The sequence below is a fragment of the Ricinus communis genome, chromosome 1 (assembly GCF_019578655.1).
Source record: "Ricinus communis isolate WT05 ecotype wild-type chromosome 1, ASM1957865v1, whole genome shotgun sequence".
Taxonomy (NCBI): domain Eukaryota; kingdom Viridiplantae; phylum Streptophyta; class Magnoliopsida; order Malpighiales; family Euphorbiaceae; genus Ricinus; species Ricinus communis.
The window spans coordinates 34,821,015-34,848,823 of record NC_063256.1 but is presented as its reverse complement, the minus strand read 5'-3'; the positions used below and the strand labels follow the sequence as shown (position 1 = coordinate 34,848,823).

General features: G+C 34.8%; 4 protein-coding genes across 9 annotated transcripts; 2 read left to right on the top strand and 2 right to left on the bottom strand.

Annotated features, from left to right (window-relative positions):
• Positions 1 to 553: 553 nt before the first annotated feature.
• LOC8268773 (protein WHAT'S THIS FACTOR 1 homolog, chloroplastic) lies at positions 554 to 2,651 on the top strand. 2 transcript variants are annotated; one of them, XM_002523168.3, is made up of 2 exons: positions 554 to 803; positions 1,042 to 2,651. In XM_002523168.3, the coding sequence occupies exon 2, from the start codon at positions 1,110 to 1,112 to the stop codon at positions 2,535 to 2,537; it is 1,428 nt and encodes a 475-aa protein (XP_002523214.2). In that variant the 5' UTR covers positions 554 to 803; positions 1,042 to 1,109; the 3' UTR covers positions 2,538 to 2,651. The 2 variants fall into 2 exon arrangements, with proteins under 2 accessions (XP_002523214.2, XP_015577276.2); XM_015721790.2 differs by having other exon boundaries at positions 1,039 to 2,651.
• A 1,434-nt stretch (positions 2,652 to 4,085) lies between these two features.
• LOC8268774 (tyrosine-specific transport system) lies at positions 4,086 to 10,410 on the bottom strand. Its single transcript, XM_002523169.4, has 14 exons — positions 9,962 to 10,410; positions 9,699 to 9,739; positions 9,524 to 9,616; positions 8,986 to 9,060; positions 8,350 to 8,399; positions 7,890 to 7,979; positions 7,689 to 7,745; positions 7,194 to 7,263; positions 6,304 to 6,405; positions 6,140 to 6,192; positions 5,292 to 5,439; positions 5,123 to 5,207; positions 4,525 to 4,653; positions 4,086 to 4,402 (listed from the first exon to the last, which is right to left on the bottom strand). The coding sequence occupies exons 1-14, from the start codon at positions 10,218 to 10,220 to the stop codon at positions 4,221 to 4,223; spliced, it is 1,434 nt and encodes a 477-aa protein (XP_002523215.1). The 5' UTR covers positions 10,221 to 10,410; the 3' UTR covers positions 4,086 to 4,220.
• An 855-nt stretch (positions 10,411 to 11,265) lies between these two features.
• LOC8268775 (4-diphosphocytidyl-2-C-methyl-D-erythritol kinase, chloroplastic) lies at positions 11,266 to 19,434 on the top strand. 2 transcript variants are annotated; one of them, XM_048369861.1, is made up of 12 exons: positions 11,266 to 11,576; positions 11,743 to 11,838; positions 11,931 to 11,999; positions 12,160 to 12,264; positions 12,399 to 12,455; positions 12,550 to 12,750; positions 13,503 to 13,595; positions 13,689 to 13,788; positions 14,322 to 14,421; positions 16,962 to 17,047; positions 17,829 to 17,937; positions 19,154 to 19,434. In XM_048369861.1, the coding sequence occupies exons 1-11, from the start codon at positions 11,418 to 11,420 to the stop codon at positions 17,927 to 17,929; spliced, it is 1,167 nt and encodes a 388-aa protein (XP_048225818.1). In that variant the 5' UTR covers positions 11,266 to 11,417; the 3' UTR covers positions 17,930 to 17,937; positions 19,154 to 19,434. The 2 variants fall into 2 exon arrangements, with proteins under 2 accessions (XP_048225818.1, XP_002523216.1); XM_002523170.4 differs by lacking the exon at positions 19,154 to 19,434 and adding an exon at positions 18,110 to 18,335 and having other exon boundaries at positions 11,267 to 11,576.
• On the bottom strand, positions 19,402 to 27,115 carry LOC8268776. Of its 4 annotated transcripts, none has more exons than XM_015721810.3 (3): positions 26,828 to 27,115; positions 26,108 to 26,302; positions 19,402 to 21,503 (listed from the first exon to the last, which is right to left on the bottom strand). In XM_015721810.3, exon 3 carries the CDS (start codon positions 21,479 to 21,481, stop codon positions 19,496 to 19,498), a length of 1,986 nt encoding a protein of 661 aa, XP_015577296.2. In that variant the 5' UTR covers positions 21,482 to 21,503; positions 26,108 to 26,302; positions 26,828 to 27,115; the 3' UTR covers positions 19,402 to 19,495. The 4 variants fall into 4 exon arrangements, with proteins under 4 accessions (XP_015577296.2, XP_015577297.2, XP_015577298.2 ...); XM_015721811.3 differs by having other exon boundaries at positions 26,224 to 26,302; XM_015721812.3 differs by lacking the exon at positions 26,108 to 26,302 and adding an exon at positions 25,861 to 25,941.
• Between the last annotated feature and the right edge of the window lie 694 nt (positions 27,116 to 27,809).

The window sequence follows — 27,809 nt, the reverse complement described above, 5'->3', positions numbered from 1 at the left end:
CAGGAGACATCAAGTAGTATTCGGACCTTTAATTCACTTGCTACTGTATGCCGATCACAGCCATCTTGTCTAGACCACCAATAAGAGGAATAAAATCGCTCTTTCTGTCTCATTTCATCGAAGGGAAGCCCACACTAACCTCTAGAGAATGAAATCCCATTACGGTATTCTGTAATTATTAAAAGATAATTTAAGATAATTTCTTGCCTTGTGACTTAATAATTAGAGAAGTGGATTGACTGCGAGCCCTCGTTTAAGCTATTTGGAGCTTGATTCAGTAAAAGCTTGTTTGAACTTGTTAATAGGAGTTTATTAATATTAACAAACCAAGTCCAAATCTGTCAATATTTGGCTCGTTAGCTCGTGAATTAGCTCGTTTACAAATCTATGAACTTATTTGTAAGCTAACTCATTAATAGACTTGTATTTAAGCTCGTAAAGGATATTTTTTTTATTTTAATTATTTTATTTTAGTCAAACACGAACTAAACTCAAATTCTATTCTAATTCATAATTATTAAATTCGAATGCCGTTTGAGTTAGTGTAAAATCGTAACCAAACTCAAATTATTACAGTTGGGTTCTGCTGGATTCTTTAGAGCCCTTCCTCCGTCTATAATTTTATTTCATTCAAAAGTGCCACTCTCACAAAATTGAAAACAACGACGTCGCTTAGAGGTCCTAGATAAACCTTAAAACCTGCAAATCCGTTTCTCCTCTGCTTCTCTATGAACCCTTTATGTCAATCCACCACCGCGGCGAGTGACAGTTAACGGCGACTGGGTCTACCATTTCTGACCAGTGTATGAACTTCACTTAAAAATCTATGCTTTTGTTTTGTGTTTTCTGTTAGTTTTTTCCTTTTTCATGTGTAATTGCTTTGAGTATTGTTACAACAATGTAGAATCTTTAAGTGTCTTTGATATTAGACTGAAGACAAAGAAGAAGAAGATTTTCTTTTAAAATTCCAAGGTTTTTACTTGTGTTCACTGTCTTCTGGGTCTTCAATTTGATTTCTGTGGTGGTGTGGTGTTGCAGCAGCATATCATATTATCATACCATATCATATAATGGGAGCAATTTGAAGAAGATTTCAGCTCCAAACTTAAATGATGCAGCTGCTGTCACTGTCACTGCCACAAAACAATTGTTTCCTCAGTAAGTCCAGCTTTCTCCCATCTGCACCCAGAATTTATTTATTAAATAGTAAGAAATCCAGACATGTTTCTCTTTCTATCTCTTGTTATTCTACCAAAATTGTTCGTGATGCTAAACTTGACAAGCATGTTGTGAGGCAAAACAAGATACGCTTTGTTCAGAAGCTCAAGACTTTGCTCCTTTCCAAACCAAAACACTATATTCCTCTTCATATCCTTTCCAAATGTCGCTCCTACCTTTCGCTTCCTGATCGCCGTTCCATTCGCTCCATGATCCTTCGATATCCTTCCATTTTTGAACTCTTCACAATCCCGATACCACATTTGCCATTCAATGCTACAAAGCCATATTCTCAACTATGTGTTCGTCTAACCCAGTCTGCAGCAGCACTGGCTGCTCAGGAACTTGAACTGCAATCAGCCATTGCTAACAACTTGGCCACCAAGCTTCAAAAGCTTTTGATGCTCTCTTCACATCACCGGCTCCTCTTATCAAAGTTGGTTCACCTTGCCCCAGATCTTGGCCTACCCCCTAATTTTCGGTCGCGCCTCTGCAATGACCACCCTGAAAAATTTAAGACTGTTGACACCTCTTATGGCCGTGCAGTTGAGCTTGTAACATGGGATGCACAGTTGGCTATTCCTTTACCTCGTGCTGATGCTTCACTTGATCTGATAGTAGATAGACCTTTGAAATTTAAGCACCTGAGACTTCGAAAGGGGCTTAATTTAAAGAGACGTCACCAGGATTTTTTGATCAAGTTTGAAGAACTTCCGGATGTGTGTCCTTATAAGACATCTTCAGAAGAATTTGCTAGAGAGTCTGTTGAAGCAGAAAAGAGAGCCTGTGCCGTGGTAAGAGAGATCCTGGGAATGACAGTAGAAAAGAGAACTTTATTGGACCATTTGACACATTTCAGGAAGGAATTTGGATTTTCCAACAAATTGAGGGGAATGATTATTAGGCACCCCGAGTTATTCTATGTTAGTGTAAAAGGTCTTAGAAATTCTGTGTTATTGGTTGAAGGATTTGATGACAAGGGTGTGCTTTTGAAGAAAGATGAAATTTCAGCTATGAAGGATCAGTTGATGAGGCTAGTTAGCCAGTCAAAGACAATGAGAAGAGAAAGAAGAAATGGTATTGTGATGAACACCAATGACATTAGAGATTCTGATGATGCCAGTGATGAATTTGACGATATCGATGATGATTATGATGATGGTTTTGAGAACGTGTTTGAGTCTGAAGATTCAGGTTTTGTTTACGATTTTGATAATGATCTGCATGCGAGTTGTGAGATTGCAAGCCATGGTGAGCACGGAGGATTTTGGACTGTAGATGGTTCCAATGAGGAAGGACGATCTTCTGAACCTTGGTAACCACTGAATGACATTGTATATAACTACTTAAAATTGTATACTGTGCCATTTAATGTATATTGCTAACTGATTATCCATATTTTTGGAAGAAATGAATATACAATTACAAGTGAATGTCGTGGGGCTTTATTGCTGGATGTTGTCCTCAGATGGAAGCATTTTAGTTTATCAGGATAGTATTTGTCAAACACAAAGCTTTCAGGGAAGTCACACACATACTATTAATGAGAAGGTGCAGTCTTAACACTTGTTATGGATGAGAAACAGCAAGCTTTTATATTTGATGTTGTGTCTTATGCTGAAATAATTCATACAATTGATTCCAACTAGATTGGAACTAAGACATAGTCGAGCTGAGTTATGCTGTAATTGGTACATGGCAAGTATACTATAGCATTTCAGCCCTTTCTTTTCTGCATTAAACATATTCCAAGTGTCATGTTGGGCAGTCTGTTTGCTTTGCTCCAAAACCTGTGATTATTATGGTTCATGTGAATAACCATGATTGATAGTGGTTCACTTTTATATCTAAATTAATCATTTGTTCTCTTTTCTGAACTTAATATTGAAATATTGTTCATCGACTACTGTGTTCTGAGTTACCATTATGATACAGAACTACGAACATGCTCATGGCTTTGTGAAGAAGAAAACGATTAAGAATTACAGTTGAGTAACAAAGTTGATTGGTTATATTAGATAGTACAGTGCCAATGCGCAAACTAGATGATGCAGGAGGCTCCATCACTTCTATGCTTCACTGATAGAACTATGGAGTTACAGAGAGTGGACCTGAGGAGTGGAGGTGCATAGGGAACCTTCAAGCATCTCTTAGTTTATTTTCCTTATGAAATACCACCCTAATGCCAGTTCTTCATTTTCCGAAAGAGGTGGTAGAGCAGCGGCCAGATACATAGAATTCCAAAGAGCAGAAACCGATAGGATATGGATGGATAATTACAAAGTCCCTCCAAGCTCCATTCTGTTCTGCAATTGCATCTCTCCATTTTAAGCCCCATCTATCATAATTGTCTTTCAATTGGTGTTTGTTAGTTTATTCGGTTATAGTGGTAATGCAATGCACTCATTTCTAAAAGATAAATAAACTATAATTAATTTCCATTTGACTATTGATCCAACCGGTTGAATTGATAAATGACATCTTAATCTATTCATTTACCGGTCCGATTTTAAGAATATTAATTTATTTTATTTCAATCATTCAGCTTTAAATTGTGCTTTAAACAATGTTGGTCATTATGTGAAAGAGAGTAGAAAATGACAAGTTCACTAAAGAATAGGAAAGAATTGTTAAAAGTAATCCTTTGTTCATTTTTTTCTTTAATTATTATGTCTTACATGGATACTCTAAATATAAATTACATAAGTATTCTCGCATAGATTATGTTTGTAATCTTCATCTTTAATTTGAATTGAATGGTTAAAATTTTATTAAAAGTTAAAATTTAAAATTTAAAAAATAAATAGTTATTTATTAAAATTAATAAATTTCAACCATTGGTTTTGATATCAATAGTAACTTAAACATAAGAGAATCTTAATACAATTCGAGATCTATTTATGTGCAAAAAAAGAAATTCCATGTCTATTAACTATACGAGTTTTAGATACATTCCATCTTCAGGACAGGGCATGATATGGTATCATTTGTATTCTTAACAATCATGAACGTCCAAAATTGTCCAATATTTCAGAAAAAATGATGTATCCTGCACCTCCAATTACAAAAGAAAGGGTAATTCTTCCTCCAGGAACTAGCTCTGGTAGTTTTATTGATGGTGATGAACTTGAGTACCTATCTGACCAAGCCATTGCAGCAGGAAGAATGCCAAACAGCACCAGAACTAACAGATAGAAAAGAACAACTCAGACCCTTTGCACAGATCAAGCTTAAATTAATAATTCCTCCTTAACTTTAATTGTGAACCTTGGAGAAAACTTATGTCAGAGAAAATAATTAAAATACCTCCATATGTTCCTGCAAAATCCAAGGCTTTGAAGAATATTTCAGGGTCCAATAAAGCCAGTGCTAATGGTGGAAACAAAGTCAAGAGGTATGGCAAAGGATTACTCTGACTAGCTGGAAGTTTCAACACTGAGTACCAAAAGGAAAAAAGAGTAAGTGTCTTCTTGCTGATACAATTAAACGAATACATTCAGAAGACACTTAATATGCTCATTCGCATGAGTGAACAAGCCTTAAGCAACTATTAGCTCGTATCCGATTGAAATTCTCAGGGTCTAACAATACTGTGATCAATTGCAAATGCATACATGCTTTGAGAATGTATGATAAGTTCCAGAGGAAATATAAAAAGAACATGCCACTGAAAGACTACTAAAACAAAGACGGACTGTCGAGAACCTAGAGGAGGTAAGACGGACAGTTGGTCAGATCTAGTATGGATCGTGCATGCATGATAGTCTACAAGGACTAACTCTCATGATTGTGCAGCTAAATCAAGCAATGGGATTATCATTGAGTAAATGATAAGGTCAAGTATCCTCAAAGTGAAAAAAGAAAATATAGGAAGAAGCATACAGTGATTATGTTAACCACTCACAGTCAGCAAGAAAGTCAGCCAGCCCCAAAACAAATCCAATATAAGATGTTGCAATGGCAAGAAGTGAGAAGACCTCAATTATTGGCTGCAGAATCAGAAGAGAAAAATATAAAACAAACCATTATATTTTTTCCTTTCAATTACCTAAAGAAATATATACAAAACTTACTCTGACGACTCCATTGGTAGATCTCAACTGTTGCAGTGGATCAATGATCTTATCAGTTATCTCATTACTTGTGATTGATCCTAAAATAACACCATTCCATACAAGAAACAAACCCAAGGGTATAGCTGTGCCTAGAACAATCGCAGTCCTACAGATAGAGAAGCTGATGAATTATTATTTATTATAGCAAATGTGGTTTCCAACAAGAAAAAAGAAAACAGTAGGAACAAGAATAGTATAAGAACATGAAATTTAAGTTATATAAATAAGCAAATCACATGTTCATGAATTATTAAACCAAAATATGATGGGTCTTTTACTGTATAAAACTGAAAAAAATTACTTATCCCTTGGTTAATCTGGTGGACAGCTTCAGTCAGTGTCCTCAGCCCTCTCCCTCAGTAAAATCCACCATAAATTCGGAATTTGTTTTCAGACACTCTAAAGTGGAAATTTAGCCAATTCTTTCACCTTAAAATGGTATATAGTTTTTTCATAAACCCTAAATTAAGAAAACCCCAACTTCAAGAATTATAAGAACTTCTAGAAAGTAAGAAACCTAAAAGTTCAGCTATTTAAATAACTGGCCCTTATTCCTACGTGTTTGTAATATATTATTCAAATAGAAAATTTCCTTTTCCAGGCTAAGTATATTAGTGTGAGAGTGTCCACCAGTCAGATGATCATTACTGTCAAGCATGTCATCTTTGACATGCTTTGCAATCTGTATTAAGCATCATGCCAAAAGGGTCCTATATAGGAAGAGCTTTAATGAGAAGATTTATCAAGTCAAACTGCAAATAAGCTCAATAATGAGGAAAAGAAAATGTGATGATAAGATATGTCACCTTACTTTTGAGATGTTTCCTTCAAGATTTGTGCAAAGAACAGGCACTACATTCTGAAGAAAGCAGATATAGGATGTTACAACTACTTCCACATTGAATTACTACAGGATTGTGATGGTAGCTTCTTTTTTTACTTTTTGATAGAGGAAGGTTTGTGATGTTACCTGATAAACAAATGAAAGTGCAATAATTGGTATGCTCATAGGAACAGCTTCAAAGTTGGCTTTCAAAAGAGCATCTAACTGTAGATCTCCACTGGCAACTGCCTAAGAAAGAAATTTTTATTGTCTGTTTAATTTAAAATGTAAAGAACCTTAACTTGCCAACAAACCATATATTTCAATATACTTATATGCATGCAAGTAGTCAACAACTTAATGTCATAATAGGAAATGGAAAAGATGCTGCTATCCATTGCCTAATTGCCATTTCTGTTTTCTCAAATTTCCACATAAAGAAGAAATGTCAACTCAAAATCAAGCTTTCTAGTTACATCAGACCATGCATGAGAAGACTTGTTCTTACAACCAACAGAACAAGCATACCCTATAATGTGAGTTCACATTAAAGATTGAGATCCTCATTAGCAGTCTTCTATAGATCCCTACACCTTCTCTATTGCAGAATATGGCTTTGCAACTACTTAGGAAAGTTCAGTCTGCAAGGACTTTTGCAAGTCTAGCACATGTAAGATTCTCAACCAATTTTAGAGGTGCAGTGCACTTTGAACCAACATTTTATGTCCAACAATTAATGCATAATTCTGCCAAGCTGGTACAAGAACTATGTTGCACTAAATTTAAAATGTGTCTTAGGATATATGAAACAAGTTCCAATTGAATATTCTAAGTCCTCCTCTAATCAATGCAAACTATGTGATTCAATAGACTTGAGACGATTCTTATTCAAATCTAGTAAGGCTAATTGGCTATCCTAACAAAAAAAGTTCTAAAAGAAGAGCATCATGAATTTGAGTCAGATGAGTAGAATTGGTATTGCAGCTTGGATAACACAAATATTAAACTTAAAAGTAATTTTCAAGGGAGAAAAATACCACAAGAGCTGCGAATGAAGTAATGATTCCAATTACTAGAATTCCATTAACAGCACCAATGAAGCGCTGACTGCAAGTCAAGGCACGTGTGAAGTCAATTGTACTTCCTTCAATTTTTGAGAAAGAAAAAAGTGCAAACTGTGAAACTTAAAAGAAGCGACATTAAAATTTATTTTGAAGATCCTTAAGAAAACATATCAAGATTCAAGACATGAGTATTCGGGATAACTTCATGGTTTTCATTTTACTGATTGAACTGAAAGAGGACATATATATTGAACATCGCCTTCACTAAAAAGCTCAAAGCCTTGCACTACTATTTCTTTGTATTCTTTGGATATAAGACTTTGGCCTAAGAAACGAGTGCTTTTAAGTATTCATATTTCAGACAGGGCATATGTAACTACAATAACATCACTAAAACACACCTAAAAGACTACAACCAACCAGTGCTTTTAAGTATTCAAACAGATGATATAAGAATGTAACACCAACCTTCCAAAGTAGCATATGCCTCCCAAAACCAAAGAAAATAAAGTTGCACTTTCCCATCTGCAAACATTTTTCCATCATAGATGTAGAAAATGTTCCCAAAAATGAGATCCATAAGGGCTACTGGAACCTCTGAAAATGCAGATGCAAGAATTTGGATTCAACACTTGAGCACATAAAATTAGAGAAAACTGTGGTTCATACAATGGAATGCCGAGAAAGTTTGTCACAATATCTGAAGAACGAGCAACATAGGCAACTAGAAGGGCGTAATGGATAAAAATATATGACCAGCTGCAAGACAAGTACACAGAAAATGATTGTCATAGTTCAAGAAACAATGCACAAAGAATCATGCAATACCAAGGATTTTCCACATCAAATAATCTTTATATTAGACAGTATGAGACTATGCAGGTGAATGTTTGATTGTCTCCATAATCCATCTTGTTCAAATTGCTAGTCAGACCTTGGAAATTAATCAATAGTAGCAGATATCTTAGAAAATTAATTCAAAAGCATAAAAAGGTTTTTTAAACCTTTCTTTTGATTATAAATATGTTCCTAACACATGAAACTTTGACCTTGTCAATGCTCAGGATACTGTCTCATAACATAAATAATCATTGAAAGGCATAAGATTGCTAAAGACTTATCAACCTACCATGCAATTTGAACTCCAATCGTCCCAAGAGTTCTCCTGGCCATTGACACCTAACATCAATCATCGGGAAACCAGAATATATCAGAGACAACATAACATTCCAGAAAAAATATTATGCAAATATAACAATTTTAAAGTTTGCTGCATTAGAAGACAATTCTATGTCAGGATGCACTGCATTTGACAGTTAACCAATGAGTTTTCAAACAAAAGAACGAAAAAGAGAGCACTTGCATACATTTTGACATCATTGGTAACCGAGCATCAGCACATCCTATATTATATTAAATAAAACCTCAAGATGGTTAAGATTGAATAATGTTCACATCTGATTTTGCCAGAAGATATATAGCAAGGGTAGAACTAGTAGTTCTATTCAGAAATTTCAATAATACATACAATGATGAAGCTGATTTTTTTTTTCTTTTTAACTTATTCACAACTTTAGCTTTGATCCCCTAAAAAAGTTTTTGCATTTACATATAAAATATATGTCATCCTTCTTCACAGGTATATGTATAATGACAAAAGCTAGCTTGGCCCCCTGGATTAAATTTCACATAGTACCAACAAAGATATTCCTCAAAGAAATACAAAATCCACAGAAGTTCATATCATTTCGTCTTAAAGAATTACCAATGAAACTCCACCGGAACCCAATTCACACATCGTATTGATATTTACTTCAGCAACAAGCAGCCCAGTAGCAACCTGCAGAATTGTTTAAAGGGTCAACTTAAGGTAGTAGTAGCAAGATTATAAAGAATATGCAAAGAGCTTCACAGAATTCTTAGAATTGGAAAGCTCATTTTACTCTGCAAAATCAGAGTTGTAATGAATGACTTGACTCGGTTTTGTCTATGGTTAGTTCTTATACCACAGGCATCTTGACTGTTTATTATTCATTCTTTAGGCCATGATTGTTTTTCCTTTTCTTTTTCTTTTCTTTTCAACTTGGCTGTAGGCTTCCTAACCCCTCCCCAGTCACTAATCCAGCTTCAACACTTGACTTGCTATGGAGTGTCTTCTGTCCTTCTAGTGCAACTGCAGTGGACCAGTATATGATTGGCTAGAAATGGTCCAATTTAAACGAGAATATAAAATCAAGATGTATGAATTTGTTAAGAATTACCATGAACCACTAAGCTGAACTTAAAGAAGATGACAATTTTACCATATATATCCAACAAAAAATGCAGGCCATAGCAGAGGCCAAAAATCCAGATTCTTGAGTCACTGCAGGAATTGCTAGTATCCCAGCACCTACCTACAGATTCAGTTAATCAGACACTATTACAAATCATAATATAATGAATGAACGAGTTAATCAATATAACTAAAATGCATACCGTTGTACCAGCGACCAGAAAGATTGCACTAGATAAACTTCCTGGTTAAAAAGAAAACTTGGTGAGGTTTTGCAGAAAACACAAGTATACTGATGAAATGCCATTGACCCAGTACACCTACGGTAGAGCTCATTATATTGATCATATTGCAGGAGAATATCAGGGTTCAAATTCCTATAAGAATTTACAAATGTATCCAAGAAAAAAATAAAAAAAGAAAAACACTTCCTTTTACAAAATTTTGCAGAAGTAAAAGAACATACCAGGTTCTCTCTTGAGAGTAGCTTGGTTAAGGTTAGAAAAGAGCCTTTCAACTTGATAAACTTCCTGCTTTTGGTTTTGAGCCTGGCATTGGAATGTTCTTGTAGAGTGACCTGAATATTTTGTATGCCGAAGGTGAAACGACCGTCTTTTTGAACTACAAGTTTGATCGTGATCAAGATGATGAGGAGGAACATGCACAAATTTGTACTTTCTTGATGGGATTAAAAGGGTTGGAAACTGGAAGGTAGACATAGACATTGGATTCTTTTTATAGCTACTTTAGCCTTTCCCTTTGCCAGTTCTGTTGTTTGTGGCTTACGTCCGAGTGGAGAAGCAGAGAGAAGACAACCGAAGAAACAGCTGACAGAACAGAACTTCTGCTTTTAGATAAGGTGGCCCCCTGTAACTGCACCTTTCCGGACTGCCCTTTTCAAAACCTGGGCCGATAATATAAATGGCATAAGTTACATAACATTATCAATCCTTCTATTTTTAACAGTATCGATTAAGCTGAGAGCGGATATAAAACTCTTTTTTTATATATTTTTAATATAAATTAATTTAAATCATATCGAATAAAATTCTTAATATAAAGGAGAGAACATATAATTTTAGAGTCTGTGATTCGACTTCTACAAACTCTAAAATCATATTAAATTTAATAATATAATTTTTTAAATATTTTCGATGTATATGGGACTCATGCAATTTAAAATAAAATAAAATAAAAAATAATTCTTTTATTAGAAAACCCAAATTGTATTTGTAGTAATTCCTAAATACAAAAGTCACCGTTGTTATAGCGAAAGCAAATCATCTGAGAGAAATCAAGCCGTTGTGAAGAAAACTTTGCATTAAATGTATGTTTATTATAGTCTTTTGAAAATACTATTTGCGGTCTCTCAGAAATATTATTTTTAAATTTAAAAATATTATTTAATTAAAAATTAATTATTTAATTAAATATAATATTAAAAATATAATTAAAATATTATTTTTAAAATTAAAAATAACTCGTAGATTAATATAAAAATATTATATAAGATTATTTATTAATTTGAATTTTGTATAATATTTATCAAAAAGAATTTTAAAATTTCGAGGTATATATTATGAATTATAAAAAATAATATAATATTAAATATAATTAGCTTGATTACTTTCATCTCATTAGTAAATTACTATTATACCAACCAAAAGGAAACATAGTCCCAGAAAATGACAAAATTATTACACTCATCAGTGTTGAAAGATATGATTCTGCGTTGGCTGTTCAGAATTGACTGCAAAACAAAATAGATAAGCAAAACATAAAATAATAAAAGAATAAAAAATTAAGCAGCCATTTGAAAGTCTATTAATTACACCTATAATGTTTAGTATTTCTAAGCATTTAGTTTAATCCCATGTGTTTCAGATTGCAACTGCAGAGGGTAAAGGATTGCTGCAACAGCCATGGCTTCTGCTCATTTCCTCTGCAACAGCCATCTCTTTCAACCTTCTTGCAATTCCTTTGCTAAAACTAGTCTTCCTTCATTTAAGCCAGCTGGGTCTATTTCTTTTCCTCGAACACAAAGAATCCCATTTATCAAAGCCACCAAGAAACAGCTAGAGGTTATATTTCCTTACGTAACTCGATCAATAATCGCTCTTCTTTTTTTCTTTTTTCTTTTTTGTGCTTTGAAAGTTATAAAATTTTATTGGGGTTCTTTTAGTTAAGATTTGTTAATTGATTGTTTGCTTGTTTGCTTGTTTGCTTGTCTGTTGGTATGGTAATCAGATAGTGTATGATCCCGATGAAAGGTTAAACAAGTTAGGAGATGAAGTAGACAAGATTGCTCCTCTTTCAAGGCTCACTTTGTTCTCTCCTTGCAAGGTTATTTATTTATTTTCTTTTGGCTTGCTTTTACTTGAATTCTTGTGGGTTTTCTCCTTTGCTTATATTTTGGTATGCTTATTTTTGTGCAGATTAATGTTTTCCTGCGAATAACTGATAAAAGAGAAGATGGGTATCATGATTTGGCATCTCTCTTTCATGTAAGTTCATCCAAAATTAAGTTGTCAAACTCAAAGAGAGCAAATGGAAAACAAATCATTAAGATAGAGTTTTTTTTTTCTCTGTGGCTTTAGCTTAAGTTATGCTTTTATTTGAAGTGCCAAAAGTTACAACTTAATCCTTTTCTTTTCTCCTCTCCAGGTAATTAGTCTAGGAGATACAATTAAGTTCTCTTTATCTCCTTCAAAATCAACAGACCGTTTATCAACTAATGTGGCTGGCGTTCCCCTTGATGAAAGGAATTTGGTAAGGCATAAAGCAGTATCAAGTATTATGTTAAAAAAAATACAAAAATTCCTATTGTATTTATTTTGATTTCTCCTACTGTATGTATCATTAGCTTTAAACTCTATGTTCTCATGAACACTGTCTTTTTGCAGATTATTAAAGCCCTTAACCTATATAGGAAAAAGACGGGCACTGACAACTTCTTTTGGGTAAGGAGTGTTGTACATCACTTTAGTGTCAATATATTTAAATGGTGATTTAAGGATTTATGGAATATGCTGTATTTCTGAAATCTGTGGGCAGATTCATCTAGATAAGAAGGTGCCTACTGGGGCAGGGCTTGGTGGTGGAAGCAGTAATGCTGCGACTGCATTGTGGGCGGCAAATCAGTTCAGTGGCGGTCTTGCCACTGAGAAGGACCTTCTAGAATGGTCAAGTGAGATTGGTTCAGATATCTCCTTCTTTTTTTCCCGTGGAGCAGCCTATTGTACTGGTCGTGGTGAAGTATGTCCTTATTTTTCCTTTAAGATATAGTTATAAGACAATTTTCCTATTTTATCTTTTATGTTCTATTTATGCTCTAAGACTGCAAGAGATGTATGATCATTTAATCTTGGACTCTATTTAAGTTTTGCTTTAGTCTATTGAGATAGCTTTACTGTTCAAGTAATTCTTTCTAGGTGCATTTTCAATGAATATAACAGTAAACTTAGTCCTTCAGATTCATGAGTACGATTATCGATCACCTCCCTCTGGAGGAATCCTGCTGGTTAGATTTTGTGTTCAAATCAGTTGGATTATCTATTTGGGATCCCTGCTGTAAAAGTTTGCTTTATGATGCATATACATTGTCACCCTAGTCTACTTTGGCAACATCTCATGGACATTACAGTCCCCTAAAAAGGGCAGAATGGAGTAAAAGGATTTCATCCTATCAATCCTAACCAGTTTGGGAAAGCTTACATGAATGGAACTGCAGGTCAAGATTGCACAATATTTGTGTTGATAGATACAGAATATCTCCTTGACACTAACATTTCCGGGTCAGGCTCTCATTGATCAGAGCATCAAAGTCTAATCAATGTTGTAGGATTAAGGAAATGTGCTGACTTCTACTTTAGCAAAACAATTCACTTAAAATAATCACTTAGTAATTTCTAGAGGTTGATGTCCACCATTAACATTATTGATCCTGCACTTCCAATGCAACATATAGACAGAAACAGCTTCTAATTGGTTGGAACTCATTTTTCTAGATTGTCCAAGATATTCCTTCTCCAGTTCCTCTTGACATTCCAATGGTTCTTATAAAGCCCCAGGAAGCCTGCCCAACTGGTGAAGTTTACAAGGTAAGGAAGTTTTTATATGCTTAGGATAATATTATTTTTACTTCTTTAGCATCATTAAGTATTCTTGCTAAGAGAATTTTATATATTTTTCAGCGCTTTCGGTTGGATCAAACCAGTCAAGTTGATCCTTTAACACTTCTGGACAAGATCTCAAAGAGTGGAATATCTCAAGATGTTTGTATAAATGACTTGGGTAATAATTTATAGAGGCACATGATCTTGCTTTCCCTTGCTTTACGTTTTGTTTGATTTTTCTGGACAAGATATCTACATTTTGCTTGATTTTCTTTCCCTCTTATCTTTTTGCATTCATTCAAATGGGCAAGCTGAGTTGCATCGGACCTACTGGGTTGTTTTAGATGTGTGAATAATCAGGCAGGTTCAGCTTGGGGTAGTTAACACATAAGTAGATTACTAGTTGAGATGCGCTCAGGTCAGGAACTTAATCTGCACTGAATGGGAAGAACAATTTTTTTGGGAAAGTATTTAAAGCACATATTGCACTATTGTTTTATGCATCATGTCCCCTTTCTTATGTATTGAATGGTAGTATGGTACACAAACTGGTTCAGTATTTATTATAGGCCCAGTTTGAATGAATACGATACTTGCTATATTTATGGTAGTTCAGGAGATTACAACTCATTCTCATTCCAATCCATCATTTTGTTCTCTTTTTGAGTGAGACATTGAGCTTTTATGTAAACTCCAATGTGATTTCTGCAGAACCTCCTGCATTTGAAGTTCTCCCATCTCTTAAAAGATTAAAACAGCGTATAGTTGCAGCAAGCCGTGGACAATACAATGCAGTTTTTATGTCTGGAAGGTACTGATACTAGAGTCCCTATTTGTATTTCCATGTCATTGTTAAGTAATTTGTTCTTGAGATTTAACCTACCATCATCACTTCTTGGTTCATATAGGCATGTCTTCATGTCCCCATATTCATTGTTATACTTTCAATTCTTAAGTTATTTGCATCCAATATTTTTTAAGCATGACGCCAAATATTTAAATCTTGTCTGAGTGCCTTGCATAATTATCAACTGGACAGTAGTATTGCAATATCTTTTTGGTTCCAGTTACTATAAAGTAGCTGAACTGCATGTACTTTAAAGTGGCAATAAGGAAATTTAAGAATTGTAATTAAGATCCTATTATAAGGTCTATTGCATGTTTTTCTCTTTTCAAATGGCAACTTAAAAACTTGAAATTGTCTTATTGCCTGCGATTCCATGCTGAGAATGTAAAGCAATTGATAACTCATAGCCCTATTTAACTCAGAAAATTACCGCCATATCTTGCTAGTACAGGAGCTATTGTTCTGTCCTATAAACAACATGGTTAGTGTCTTATCAGCTAACTAGCACCTTATCATGGGAAGCATTTAATTATATGTAATCTGATCGAACATAATTCTGGTACTGGTGGCACATGGTAAAAAACTCTTGTATTCTTCCTGTTGTTTTTCTTCCTTTTCTATTTGTTTCCTTATGCACGTCTTTTGTATCCTTACTAAATTACTTGGTATTACAGAATGGGACTGACTTCTCTTGTATTCCAAACCCAACAATTAACTTTTTTACATATCACCAAGTTCTTTGATTCCACTACATATCTTCTGATAGGAATTCACCAATTTAGCAACCATACACCCCAATAGCTAAAGAGCTATGATACACATGGAATGCAAATTAACACCCTCCAATAGTTTGAAACAGCCCTAGATCTTTCAAGATTGAAGTCAAATTAACTATTCCAATCACTTTATCAATTGAATGGTGATAAAATAGTTAGAACAGCACTTTGATTTTCTCAACACGCCACAAACAAGAAAGTTTGATAAGTAAAGAATGAAAAAAACAAAGATTTTGGATTTTGAACGCCACAAGCAGAATAGCTTGATAAGTTCTATAGTTCATACAAGAACTAAAAACAAAACACTCACAAGTGCTCAAAATAACTTTTGTATATATCCATGGTCTTTACAAAGGATTCAAGCCTTCTTTATATAGGCAAAGGCTGAGAACAAAGAAGGTCATTAGCTAACACATGTGTAACTCCTACATTAAATGACAACTCCATAACTCCTAAAAAACAGCCCACTATTTTGCCTTAATAAAGGAGCACATTTTTTTAACCATTAAAGCTTATGTTTCCTTATCCTTTATCCTTTGTTATGCATACTTAATAAGATTAAAACCTAATTTTAACAAAACAGAAATATTCTTGGCCCATTGAACTTTTAACCTCCAAACTTATTCCATTGGGCTTTTATTCATCAACATGGACTTTGGCTTGCTTGAAGTATGTTGAACAGCTTTAAGTCTTCTTGCTTCCATGAAATTGGCTTGTTCAAGTCATGCATATTTTGTTTACACCAAATCTGATCTATGAAGGAGATTAAGGCCTCTTTCATCTTTTTAGTTCTAGCACGTGTGATTGGACCTTCGTACATGGTTAATGGATCCTCGACTTTCTGGTTCATGTCATCCTTGGCCAATTGATGATTAGTTTGTAGGTCCTCATCAGCTTCTATCTAAAAGCTTCAGCAGCTTATACTATGATTCTGCAATCTGGTTCACCCATTTTTAGGCCTCTGGGGCTAGTTTTGCACTCTAATTATCTGAAATTGCATGAACCGTTTCAATTTTCAACTTAGAATTCGCGATCCCTTGGCCTTAACCTACCATAAAGTAGTTAAAGGAGATACCCCTCCATATGCAAATCTATTGGCTATATAGTCATTTCAGTGTACAGTAGTTGATGACTTTAGTGGCTCAAGAATATACCATGTTCGCATCACATTTTTTAGGTTTTTACTATCACATAATTGATTTTATGTGTCTTCAGAAGGGAAAGATGTAGACATCTGATCTAGTTAAGGTCCTTCAAATATGACCAGTTAGATTCAGTCTAGCAGTGGAAGTGCCTTCTTCACTATCAGACTTAGTTTCCTTGCACAATCAAAGAGGAGCATCTGAAAGTAAAAGAAATCCATGATAGATAAATACCTGCAATTTTGAATTTTTTCACATTACCTTGATAGTTGTATTACACCATGCTATATTTTTGGTTTTATGTTTCTTTATATTTTTGCAGTTGTTTTCAAGTTTTAAAAATGAGATTTTTATTGCATTTGCATGTCTCGTAGTGATCGACTCTAGTTGATTTGGTTAATTTACAAAGAAGGTGGATATAAAATTTTCTAATTATTGAAATAACCAGTATTGTAAGATTATTTGGATGTGCTCATAAGCCGAAAGAAGATATAGCCTTACCATGTTCCTTATGACTATTGAATTTATATGAGGATTCATCATTTACCAAAATCTTAATTCTTCTTTACCAATTTATTTGACACAGTGGTAGTACCATAGTTGGGATTGGTTCGCCGGATCCTCCACAGTTTATTTATGACGACGATGACTACAAGGATGTTTTCGTGTCAGGTAATTTTTGAGTAATTATGCTTATTGACTTACTACTTGTTTTTAGCTCTGGATTTGAAATGGAAAAAGAGATACTGACTATTGAGCTAAATTCAGTCTTCGAGACCCCATAAGAAAGTCGTGGAGTGCTTCTTGGCACAGGGAGAATATGTAGAACATAACTCATAACTCCTCCTCCCCACTTTCTTGCATATCTTTATCACATGTGGCTTCTATAGCCTCAAGCAAATTACTAATGACTGACTTTAGAACTAGTCTCATTGAATGAGGGCAAGGAATTTAACTAGTGGTAAATTCATGACCTGAGACTCCTTGGCATGATGCGGGGATCTGGATATGCTTAATCGTTTGAGTTTAATACTAGGATAATAGCTTTCATGGCATGATAAGCTAGTATTCACTAAGGCTAATGCTTGTAAGTAGCAATTGTGAAACCTATGATTGTGGAGGAACTTACAAGATTCCATTTCATTGTTCGCAAAAAGTTTAACAGGAGAAAATGAAAGAAACTATGTTTCCACTTGTTTATTGTGGATAAAAATAAGAGTCCTGCACGCATATCTTTGTAGGATGAAAACAATAAGAGCCAAGGGAAGATTGGGAATGTAATACAGAAAAGAGAGAGAGAGAGAGAGATTTGATTTAAGGGTAAGTTGCTGGATGGGGCTCCAAATAGAAACTTCCTAGGTTAGTTTTCACCATACAGATCTTAATTCCCCTTTCTCATCTTAGTTGTGTTTTTATGCCTCTGTTCATGCCTAATCAAATTATCTAATTGCAGAGGCTAACTTCTTGACTCGTGAAGCAAATGAGTGGTACAAAGAACCTGCTTCAACTGCTGCTTGTGGCACAGAGTCTGATTTTTCCCAATCTACAGAGTGACATCTCTAGTAAGAATAATGATTGTCAAGTTTGTTCTTTTAATTAGGTTTCTCATTAATGTTATAATTGTTATTTCATGCTGCCAGTTTTCTGCTGTAAGTTCTTAGGAATAGTTTTTCAAGTATGTTGTTGTGAACAAATAAGAGCAAATGCTCATGTCAAATCGTATGCTACTGGCAGTTATATAGGCAAATAATTTTGGCAGTCGTTCCCGTTGCAAGCTACCTAACCTTTTGAAAGCTCGCGAACTATCAGATTCTGAAGCTCCATAGGATTTAATAGAGGGGGATTTTTGTATCGCGTTTTAGGCATTAATTTCTCCATGTCATTGCAATTTATTCAAGTTTATAATGAAAGAAGCTACTGTGGATAGAAAGAAATATGTGAAAGTAACATTTCAGGAGAACCCTGTTCTTAATTGCTTATTTATCTGATTAGGGATAAAGGAATCTTGCTTGTATACTTCAATTCCTAGCTACTGTACAATACCATAGTGAAATGGCTTTTCAACCTACAATAAGTTGGCAAGTTGCTGAATTTTAAAGATCAGCCATCCATGTATTTGTGTTTTTATTTCTTTTAGATGGATAAGCTGTTCTCTTCTGAAAGATATTGTGGACAAACCAGTCAAGTCTGCTGATTAATTGCCATAAAATGTTTGAGATTAATACGTAAACCATAATTAACCCCCCATTGAGTTGTTTCAGACCAGGGCAAAGATAAATAAGCAGTGGGAGGCCTTGTTTTACAACTGAGGTTTAATTAGGAGGCAAGCTGAATAATTAATATGCATGATGAGATCTGATATCCTTAATATAAGTCTAGACTTGGTTTGGTTTGATAGATCATCGCCTTGTTAAGCTATTCTTCTTGTTTTGCTCCTCAGCCTCCGAGGTATTAGCAATCATTTTCAGCTATTCACCTGTCCGTTGCTAAAAACACTACTTTCCATTGTCACTTTCCTTCCTTCAGACTTGAATATGTTAAGCAATGCTGCCAGCATTCACCCTGAGCCAGCATCAAAATCTTAATGAGATTCTTAGTTGTACTACTTATATTTTCCTACTCTTAAACAGTTAAAACGCAAGATACAATTTTGTATTATTAATGTGAATCCGAACTTGATTCGGTCTGATTTTTAAAATGGAACAGCCAGGAATTCCTCAGCCCCATACCTGTATTTGCTGTTATCAATTTTAAGTGCTATTTTCATTCTTTTGACAGAGTTGAACGAAGGACAATGAAAGGGGGATCTGAGATTAGTACTTTTAGATTCTACATTACATTCCTTCCCAATTCATCTTTGTTCTTTGTTCCATCATCTTCTCTCGATTACTTCAGCCAAAGAAAATTAGGCCAAACCCAAGAATATGATGCTTGTACGTTAATATAGAAGAGGTAAAGAAGACTTGGATGATTTTTTTTTTTCTTTTTCACTGCAAGGATATTCACCAACAATGAACACGGGGGCATCATAAGAAGCAACACAACATCAAATTCATCAACACATTTTTCAGGTCTTTTTCTTTTTCCATTTTATTCATTGAAATCATTCCCCCCCAGACCCTACAGTGATGGAGACGAAACAAACTGTCTGGGTAAACTAAAGAGATCTTTCCCTTCAAATGGAGATGTCCATTCATGAGAACCAGTAGCAGATGTTTCTGCATTTGCCACTCCATTGTCTTGCAATCCTGGAATGCGAACACCATTCCCACTTGCAGCTGTTCGCATTGTCAGCTTAGCACCTAAGGCAGAAGTACTTGAATCATACATTTGGGTGTTGTTCTTCAAAGAACCTGATCCCAGCCACAATCCATTATGGCTAGGAGAAGACAATCCTCTATCCAAACTCCAATCTATGCTGGTGTAGTCTAACTGTGCCATTGAGCCAGCAGTGCTCCAGTCAACTGGCGAAGTGGCCCCTGATGAACCAGCTAAACCACCCAACCCAGAGAAGAGTCCAAGAGAAGAAGCAGCTGCAAGTGTTGGTGACGGAACTGTCCTACTCCACAAGCCATTTCCTCTGCTTGTTCCAGGAGACTCCATCGGGCTACTGCTTGGAATTAAATGTTGATGTTGATGTTGCTGTTGCTGCTGATAATGCAGTTGATGGAACATCTGATTTGAATTCAAATTGTTTGGGCTGAGACTTCTTGTGGTGGGAATATGAGGCATCAAGCCACTGGACTTCATGATATCAACACTATTTGTAGGGTACCAACTGGCAGCTGTCCCAGGAGGAGAAGAGCTTATGCTTGTAGCTGGAACCTGCTTAACATTTACAGATTGAGATCTTTGCATCATGATGACTGGCTCCCTAACTATTGCGGCGTGAGAATCCTTATATTCACTTCCAGCAGCCACATAACGCGTTTCTATCTTGGCTGGTGGAGGCGAGACTTGCAAAGGTGATGCCAAAGAATAAGAAACAGGAGGACTTGACCCTGCACTTGGCCACCTTTTATCAGATGGCACAGCAGTTTGCTGAGGTTTTGCCCACTCCAACTTCGGTTGTATTCTCTTCATAGGCTGCAGATTTTTACTCCCAGATTCTGAAGATCCTACAACTGGAACAGCTGTCTTTGTGTAATTAAAATCCTTGTCATCCCTTCTCTGTTGTACCATAGAAGGTGGATTGGACTTTTGTTGTTGTTGTTGTTGTTGTCGTCTCGCCACACTCTGGTTAAGTGCAACTGAAAATTTACTAGCCGTTGGAGGATCACCAGTTTCTTCAGGCTTTGGGGGAGCAGTAGGTGGTTCAAGCTTCAGTTCTCTTAAACTTTCTGCTGCCTTCTCAAGATCACCTTCAGAGGTAATCACAGCTCTTTCAACCTCCTGCTTAGTGCACTTGTATCGTACTTCCATATCAGCTATCAGAGCAAGCTCGTCTGAGATGTCAATTTTCAAATTACCCCCACCAAGGTTTTGACCCTGGAGCTTATCTGCATCTTCACCCCCTTCAAATAGCCATGAAACAGATTCTTCTACCTTGCCTTCATTTAATATTAAAGCCATAGTAGCCCGTTCATGTGAAAATCCCATTGCAACAAGCTGTTGAGCAAGTGCTTCTAGCTTTCTTGACATGAGATAGCCACTACATCGCTCATGCAATTCCTGGGCTCGCCTCTCCTTTTGACGTTGATGCTTCTTCTCATTCTTTTGACGGATTTTTTCCCTCTTGTCATTGTCAGCCCCTGGTATTGTTTCCTGTTGATTAGGAAGATTAGATGTCTTCTTTTTGTGATCTTCTGACTCACCGGACCAGCTACCATTATTTGAAAGTGAATCATACTCAACCCCAGCCCCATGTGCGCTGCCGAAGTGATCATCTGTCTCATCCATATTCCGGAATCGGCCATTGCTGTGCAGAGATGAAGTAGAGGATGCTGGAACTGTTTCAAGTGCATGAAATGTTCCAGAAAGAGGATTGTATGCACTAGCTGGTATTCCACTACCTGCATTAGATGTTCCTGAAGACTTCAATGAAGCCTTTTGGGGTTCCTTGCCAGCTTTTTTATCCTTGGACTTAGCTTTTGATGCTGGAGACATGTTGTTAGAACCAAATTTATTCCTGTAGTGCTTAAGATAATTAATATAATATATAATGGTATGTACCAAGAATAAATTTCAAATCTTTACAATCATCTATCTGGTAAATCTGTGCAAACTTAGTTGGTTTACTTAATAGAGGCTAATGAACCCCTAACAGATACAGAATCTATTAAAGGAAAAACGGTAAGAAACTGTTCGTCCCTAAAAGCTGAAAAGATGCATAATGTTAAAGTATGGTAATTTCTTACATGCCACAACTTAAACAAGCTATCCATCTCATTTAAATGGGACTTCAGTTGAATTTGCATGGAAGATAAAAAAGAAAATGAATTCAAGAAGGCCATTATCAAAAGAGCCTCATGTTCAAGTAAAATCTTAACATAGTAGACCAAGTACTATTCTTTCTGTTATTTGCAATAAGCATGCACATCAAGCAAATGGCAGAATAACTCGATGACATTCTCCAACATCGCCCTCATAGAGCAAGCTTCTTAAAACACCCAACAACTGATGCTACGAAAGAACAGCCTGAGAGCTAATTATAACTTTATTCTATCATTCATTAATTAACAAATTCTTTTTCACTACAGGAAACAAAGTGATAAAAAAAAGGAATGGGATCCTTCCCAAATGACTTACAACAAGCTCTATTCTTTCAGTTCGTCAATACAGGTGTAAGGAGTAGGAACAGTTTCAAGGGAAATACATCCAATGAGACACTATCTGCAATCAAGTTCCATTTTTAACATGCTACAATACGGATGATATGTCCCACAAGTATAATGGCTCCACTTAATGATACAATCATGCAAAAACGAAGTTCAGATTTAACCTGTTATTCCCACATGATCTAAGAACCTAGATAACAGTGAGACTAGCTCAAGCTTACAATACAATATTCCTCATTCTACATCTACAGTCATTTAACAATTATGGCAAATAATGATACTAAAAGTAAATGGACTAGGTAGACGATTTTAGAGGCAAACATTAAGTTTGATAAAATGCTTCATGACTTGCACAATTCTGAAGTAGCACAATTCTGAAGTAGCACAACTTGTGTTTAGACAACGAGATAATGTAGAACTTATACTAATATGCTGCATGAATTCTGTGGCAACTTTGATATTTCAAAGCAAATTAATGCTATCATATTCAGGAATTGAATTGAAGGCAATCTAGTTCCCTCTAGAAGGAGCCATAGCAATAAAAATAAACAACTTTGTGTGAAAATTTAAAAGATGATCAATTTAAAGTAGCAAGCATAGAAAAATATTTTTAGAAATGATAGATGCGGAAGGATTGAATAGAGACATAAAAAAAAAGGATGAATACATCAGATGATTCAACTCTAACACGGGGGAAAAGAACCAAACAATGCTCTTAATAAAGATGATCGTCATAATCTTCACCTAATTATGATTTAAATAACTGTTTCTGCTAGGGGAGATTAAGAGTACAAATTGGATTTCATTATTGCAATTCACATGTGTGATGAACTAAGCTTATAGATGGTTGTATTATTAGCTGTGCACTTTTTCTCTCATAAAATAAATTTAACCAGCGCCAAAAGTTTATTGTCTTTGCACTATTAATGATTTACATTTTACAGTAGTTACTAAATCTCCTCATTTCTTATTTTTACACATAATGATGATTGCAAATAATAGTCTGCAAGGGCAGATTAAGAGTACAACTTGGACTTCACTATTGCAACTCAAATGTGTTATGAACTAAGTTTAGATGGTTGTATAATTAGCCATGCACTTGTTCTCCGGTGAAATAAATTTAACCAAGACTTAAAGTTTATTGTCTTTGCAGTATTAATGATTACATTTCAAAGTAATTACTAAATCTCCTTAAACTCATTTTTTATTATTACACAACATGCACACAATATATATGTTATATGGATGAATTAAGTAGATATACCCTCAGATCCTTCAAGCAGAAGCTCGCCCCTTATGCCCTAAGCCCCAGGGGCTACCCCTTATCCTAATGCATGAACCTTACACATCTTGGAGTTCACTACTGCAACCTCAGGTGGTTGTATTACTTATTTGTGCACTTTATTTCTCTTGAGAAGTGAATTAAAGCAGCATCAACAGTTTAGCTTCTTCGTAGTATTATTTGTCATTACTACACAATGAAACATAATATAACTGTCTTATGGATTGATTAGGTAAATACACAACATACATCCCTCAAGCACAGGCTTGCACCTTATGCCCAAGTGCTGGGTACCACTTTTATTCCAATTCTTGCACCTTTCACATCTATAATTCCATATTATGTTCTACAGAGCACATTCATGACAGATAACTCTCTATTGCAAAAGTAAATTTACCACTTGTTTAACAAACCATTTGAAATTTACACACATAATTTTATTAACGATTCAAACAATTTTGAGCAAAATTTTAATTCAAAATTATATAGTCTAGAAACTCTTATCAGGCTATTGTTAAGCAAGGCACCAAACTTTTGTCTAGCTAGGACCAATGGCTCGAAACAAAACGTTCTCAAACCTAATTAACAACTAAACTAGCACCTATTATATGCCTCGAATAGAGTTTGAAATCCTTCTAATCCATTTAAGTTCAACTGTGAAAGCAAAAGAGTATAAAATATATATTTACCACTAAGAATCAGTAAAACAAATATCAAAATGGAATCTAAGCACTTGTAAAGTTTAGCATATTCTGGTTTAACGAAGGTGTTCTACAAGGAAATTCTTGCAAGTATGCCTATTCCCAATATATTTTTCTGGTTAAGCAAGACACCAAATGCCACAGTAAGAACAAAAATTGTATACCACTCAAGGGCAGCTTTTTGACAGGAGTACAGTTCAATCTTGTATTTATGAAGATGCTGTGCTCATAAGTAACTACTTAAGAAATAGAAAATGAGCAATACAGCTCAGCTCCAAAAGTTCTAATCCTTAAAATTACAAAATTCTGTCCAATGGATAATTCATGTATTAAAAAATCCTTACAATATCCAAATAATTGAAATACAGTTTGCAAATATAACCTCAAAACATGAATTTTGTCCAATTTCATTTCTAAACCATCAAGACTTGAAAAAAAAAATCTCGTTGCCATCAGATGAATTCTTGAGCATTGAAGTTCATAAAAGGCCACTACCAAGTACATAAAGTCAAATTCATTGAGCAAAATCTTGAAGGAGAATGATAACAATGAAACAACAAGTAAAAGAGAGTGGAAAATGAATTACAAGTTAGTAGCATTTCCTGTTAAGCCAAAGAATAACCCAAAACTACCATTTCAAACCCTAAACGACTTGACAGTAACACATTCATTTAATGCAGAAATGGACAATGAACAATGATCCCTTACACAATTACCAACCAGGAATGTTCAATCGCTTAAAGATCCATCAGACACCATAACATCCCCCCCACCCCCCCAAGTTCTACAAGAATTCAAAATCCCTAATTTAATTGCCCCAAAGAAATGTGATACTTTCATGAAATTTTTTTGTGTTACTGTTAAAAAATAGCACAGGGGATTCAAACATAAGATTTTTGTTAATTTTTTTTTTTTTTTAAAAAATTGAACTGTACTGCTGTCAAAAAGTTGACCTTGAGTGGTATACAAATTTTGGTTTTACTCTGGCATTTGGTGTCTTGCTTAACTAGAAAAATACATTGGGAATAGGCATACTTGCAAGAATTTCCTTGTAAAACACCTTCGTTAAACCAGAATATGCTAAACTTTACAAGTGCTTAGATTCCATTTTGATATTTGTTTTACTGATTCTTAGTGGTAAATAGATATTTTATACTCTTTTGCTTTCACAGTTGGACTTAAATGGATCAGAAGGATTTCAAACTCTGTTCGAGGCATGTAATAGGTGCTAGTTTAGTTGTTAATTAGGTTTGAGAACGTTTTGTTTCAAGCCACTGGTCCTAGCTAGACAAAAGAGCAGTTGTATTCCCTAATTTGGTGCCTTGCTTAACAATAGCCTGATAAGAGTTTCTAGACTGTATAATTTTGAATTAAAATTTTGCTCAAAATTGTTTGAATCGTTAATAAAATTATGTGTGTAAATTTCAAATGGTTTGTTAAACAAGTGGTAAATTTACTTTTGCAATAGAGAGTTATCTGTCATGAATGTGCTCTGTAAAATATAATATGGAATTATAGATGTGAAAGGTCTGAACTACACTCAACTTACAGTTGGTTGTACTATTATTTATGCACTTTTTTCCTCATGAAAAATGAATTGAACTAGCATAACAGTTTATCTTCTTCATAGTAATAATGCTTGAAAATGATTCAACTCTATTGTTATTATTTACACAATGAAAACATAATATAACTTTTTTATGGATTAATTAAGTAAATATCCACCTCACATCTCTCAAGTGCAAGCTTGCACCTTACGCCTAAGTCCTCGGAGCCCCTTGTATCCTAATGCTTGCAACTTCACATCTACAATTCCACATTTTATTCTATATAAAAATGTTAATGACAGATAACTTTCTATTGCAAAATAAATTAAACACCTTATACTACAAGCCATTTGAAATTTACATAGAGACAATTTGATCAACAATGCAAACAAGTTTAGAGGAAAAATTTCAATTCAAAAGTATACCGTCTAAAAGCTGCTATCAGGCTATCATTAAGCAAGGCACTAGAATGCTCTTAGGGAATGGAACTGCTTTTTCATCTTCCTAGGACTTAATGGCTCGAAAGAAAGCATTCTCAAACCTGTTTAATAACCAAACTAGCACCTATTGCATGCCTTCAATAAATTCTGCAATCCTTCTGATCCATTTCAAATCGAATTCTGAAAGCAAAAGAATAAATGTCCATTATCTATCTTACCACCCTTCCTAACCACTTTAGAATCACTAAAACAATGTCTATATATAACCCAATGAAATAAAAAGTTTAGCCTATTTTTCTGGTTTAACAAAGGTTTTCAAAGGAAGAAAATTCTTCCATGTATGTCTGTTCTGCAGTATATTTTTCTAGTTTAGCAAGAAAAAAAAAATCTATAATAAAAATGTTCAATACCACTCACTCTATTGTGTTTACTCACCGTCAAAAAGGGCCCTAGAGTGAGTAATTTTTAATAGAGTGAACGGCAGCAACAATAGAGTGGGCGGCAGCAGCAATAGCCAATCCAATTAAAAATCGAAGTGCAGATTCATTTGCTCAAATTAAAGCATGAAAATAGCGTTTAGAGAAAATCGATGTCATCAAAAATAAGATCCAACTGGAGTTGAAAGAATAGCAAAAACGAAACACATCGAAAATAGAATCGATCTAAGTAGTTGAAATTAAAGGAAAGGAAAGGAAAGAGGAGCACCTTACGAACGTAACCATACTCGCTCTCCTTCTCAGAATCTTCGAATGTTGTCAATCGAGCACCGTACACTGACGGCGTTATGGCAGAGAAAACACGAAACACAGAAGATTGATTAAAAGCCCTTCCTAGGGTTTCAACTGGAAGACAGGGAATTCGAAGATGGTGGTGATACAGAGATAAAGAAGAGAAGAGAAGAGATTGTATGATTTAATCAAAGGAGAGAAAAGGGAAAACACAAAGTCGATTCTGATTAAGGGAGCTTCTTGAGTTTCGTAATGGTCGATATTGAGTGATAGGGTGCATGTGTTTTTAGTGTCATCCTATGCGCTCACCCACTTATAGGTTGCCACCTACGGCCTTTTAGGAATTTTGGATAAGTTGATGCGATGCACGTAATTTTATTTTATGTTTGATTTTTAATATGGTATGTATTGTGTACATATTGCGTGGAAAATTTGGGATCGTGCGAGAATACGATAAAATAAATACTGAAAGGACAGTATTGTCCTTCCAAAAACTCTTCTTACTTTAGGGGAAGGAAAAAGAAAGGTAATGTGTTTTGGAGTATCCACATTATTATCACTGAATAAATTGAAATTAAGATCCTTTTTGTAATTTCACGACAACTAAATTATAAAGAACAAGAGGCTGAATCACGGGATTAACCTACCCATGTGTTCTTCTTCTTTTACAATTTGAATGAATGGGTAAGAAAATTAAGTTAAAATATTTATCAACAATTTAAACTGTAAAACAGTATTTAAACTATACATTATTTTATTATATATTAATTCTCTCTCTCTTAATCAGCAAATAGCGAATATGGAAAATTTTTGTCTTATTCTTATACATTCTCGTTTTAAACTATTAGCATTCGTTACACGATCATTCTTGCTATTACAAAAGTCTTTAAAGAGATGTAGAAGGGCTTGATAGAGTATAATAGATGTACAAGGGCTTATTGAAATAAAATTTAATAATT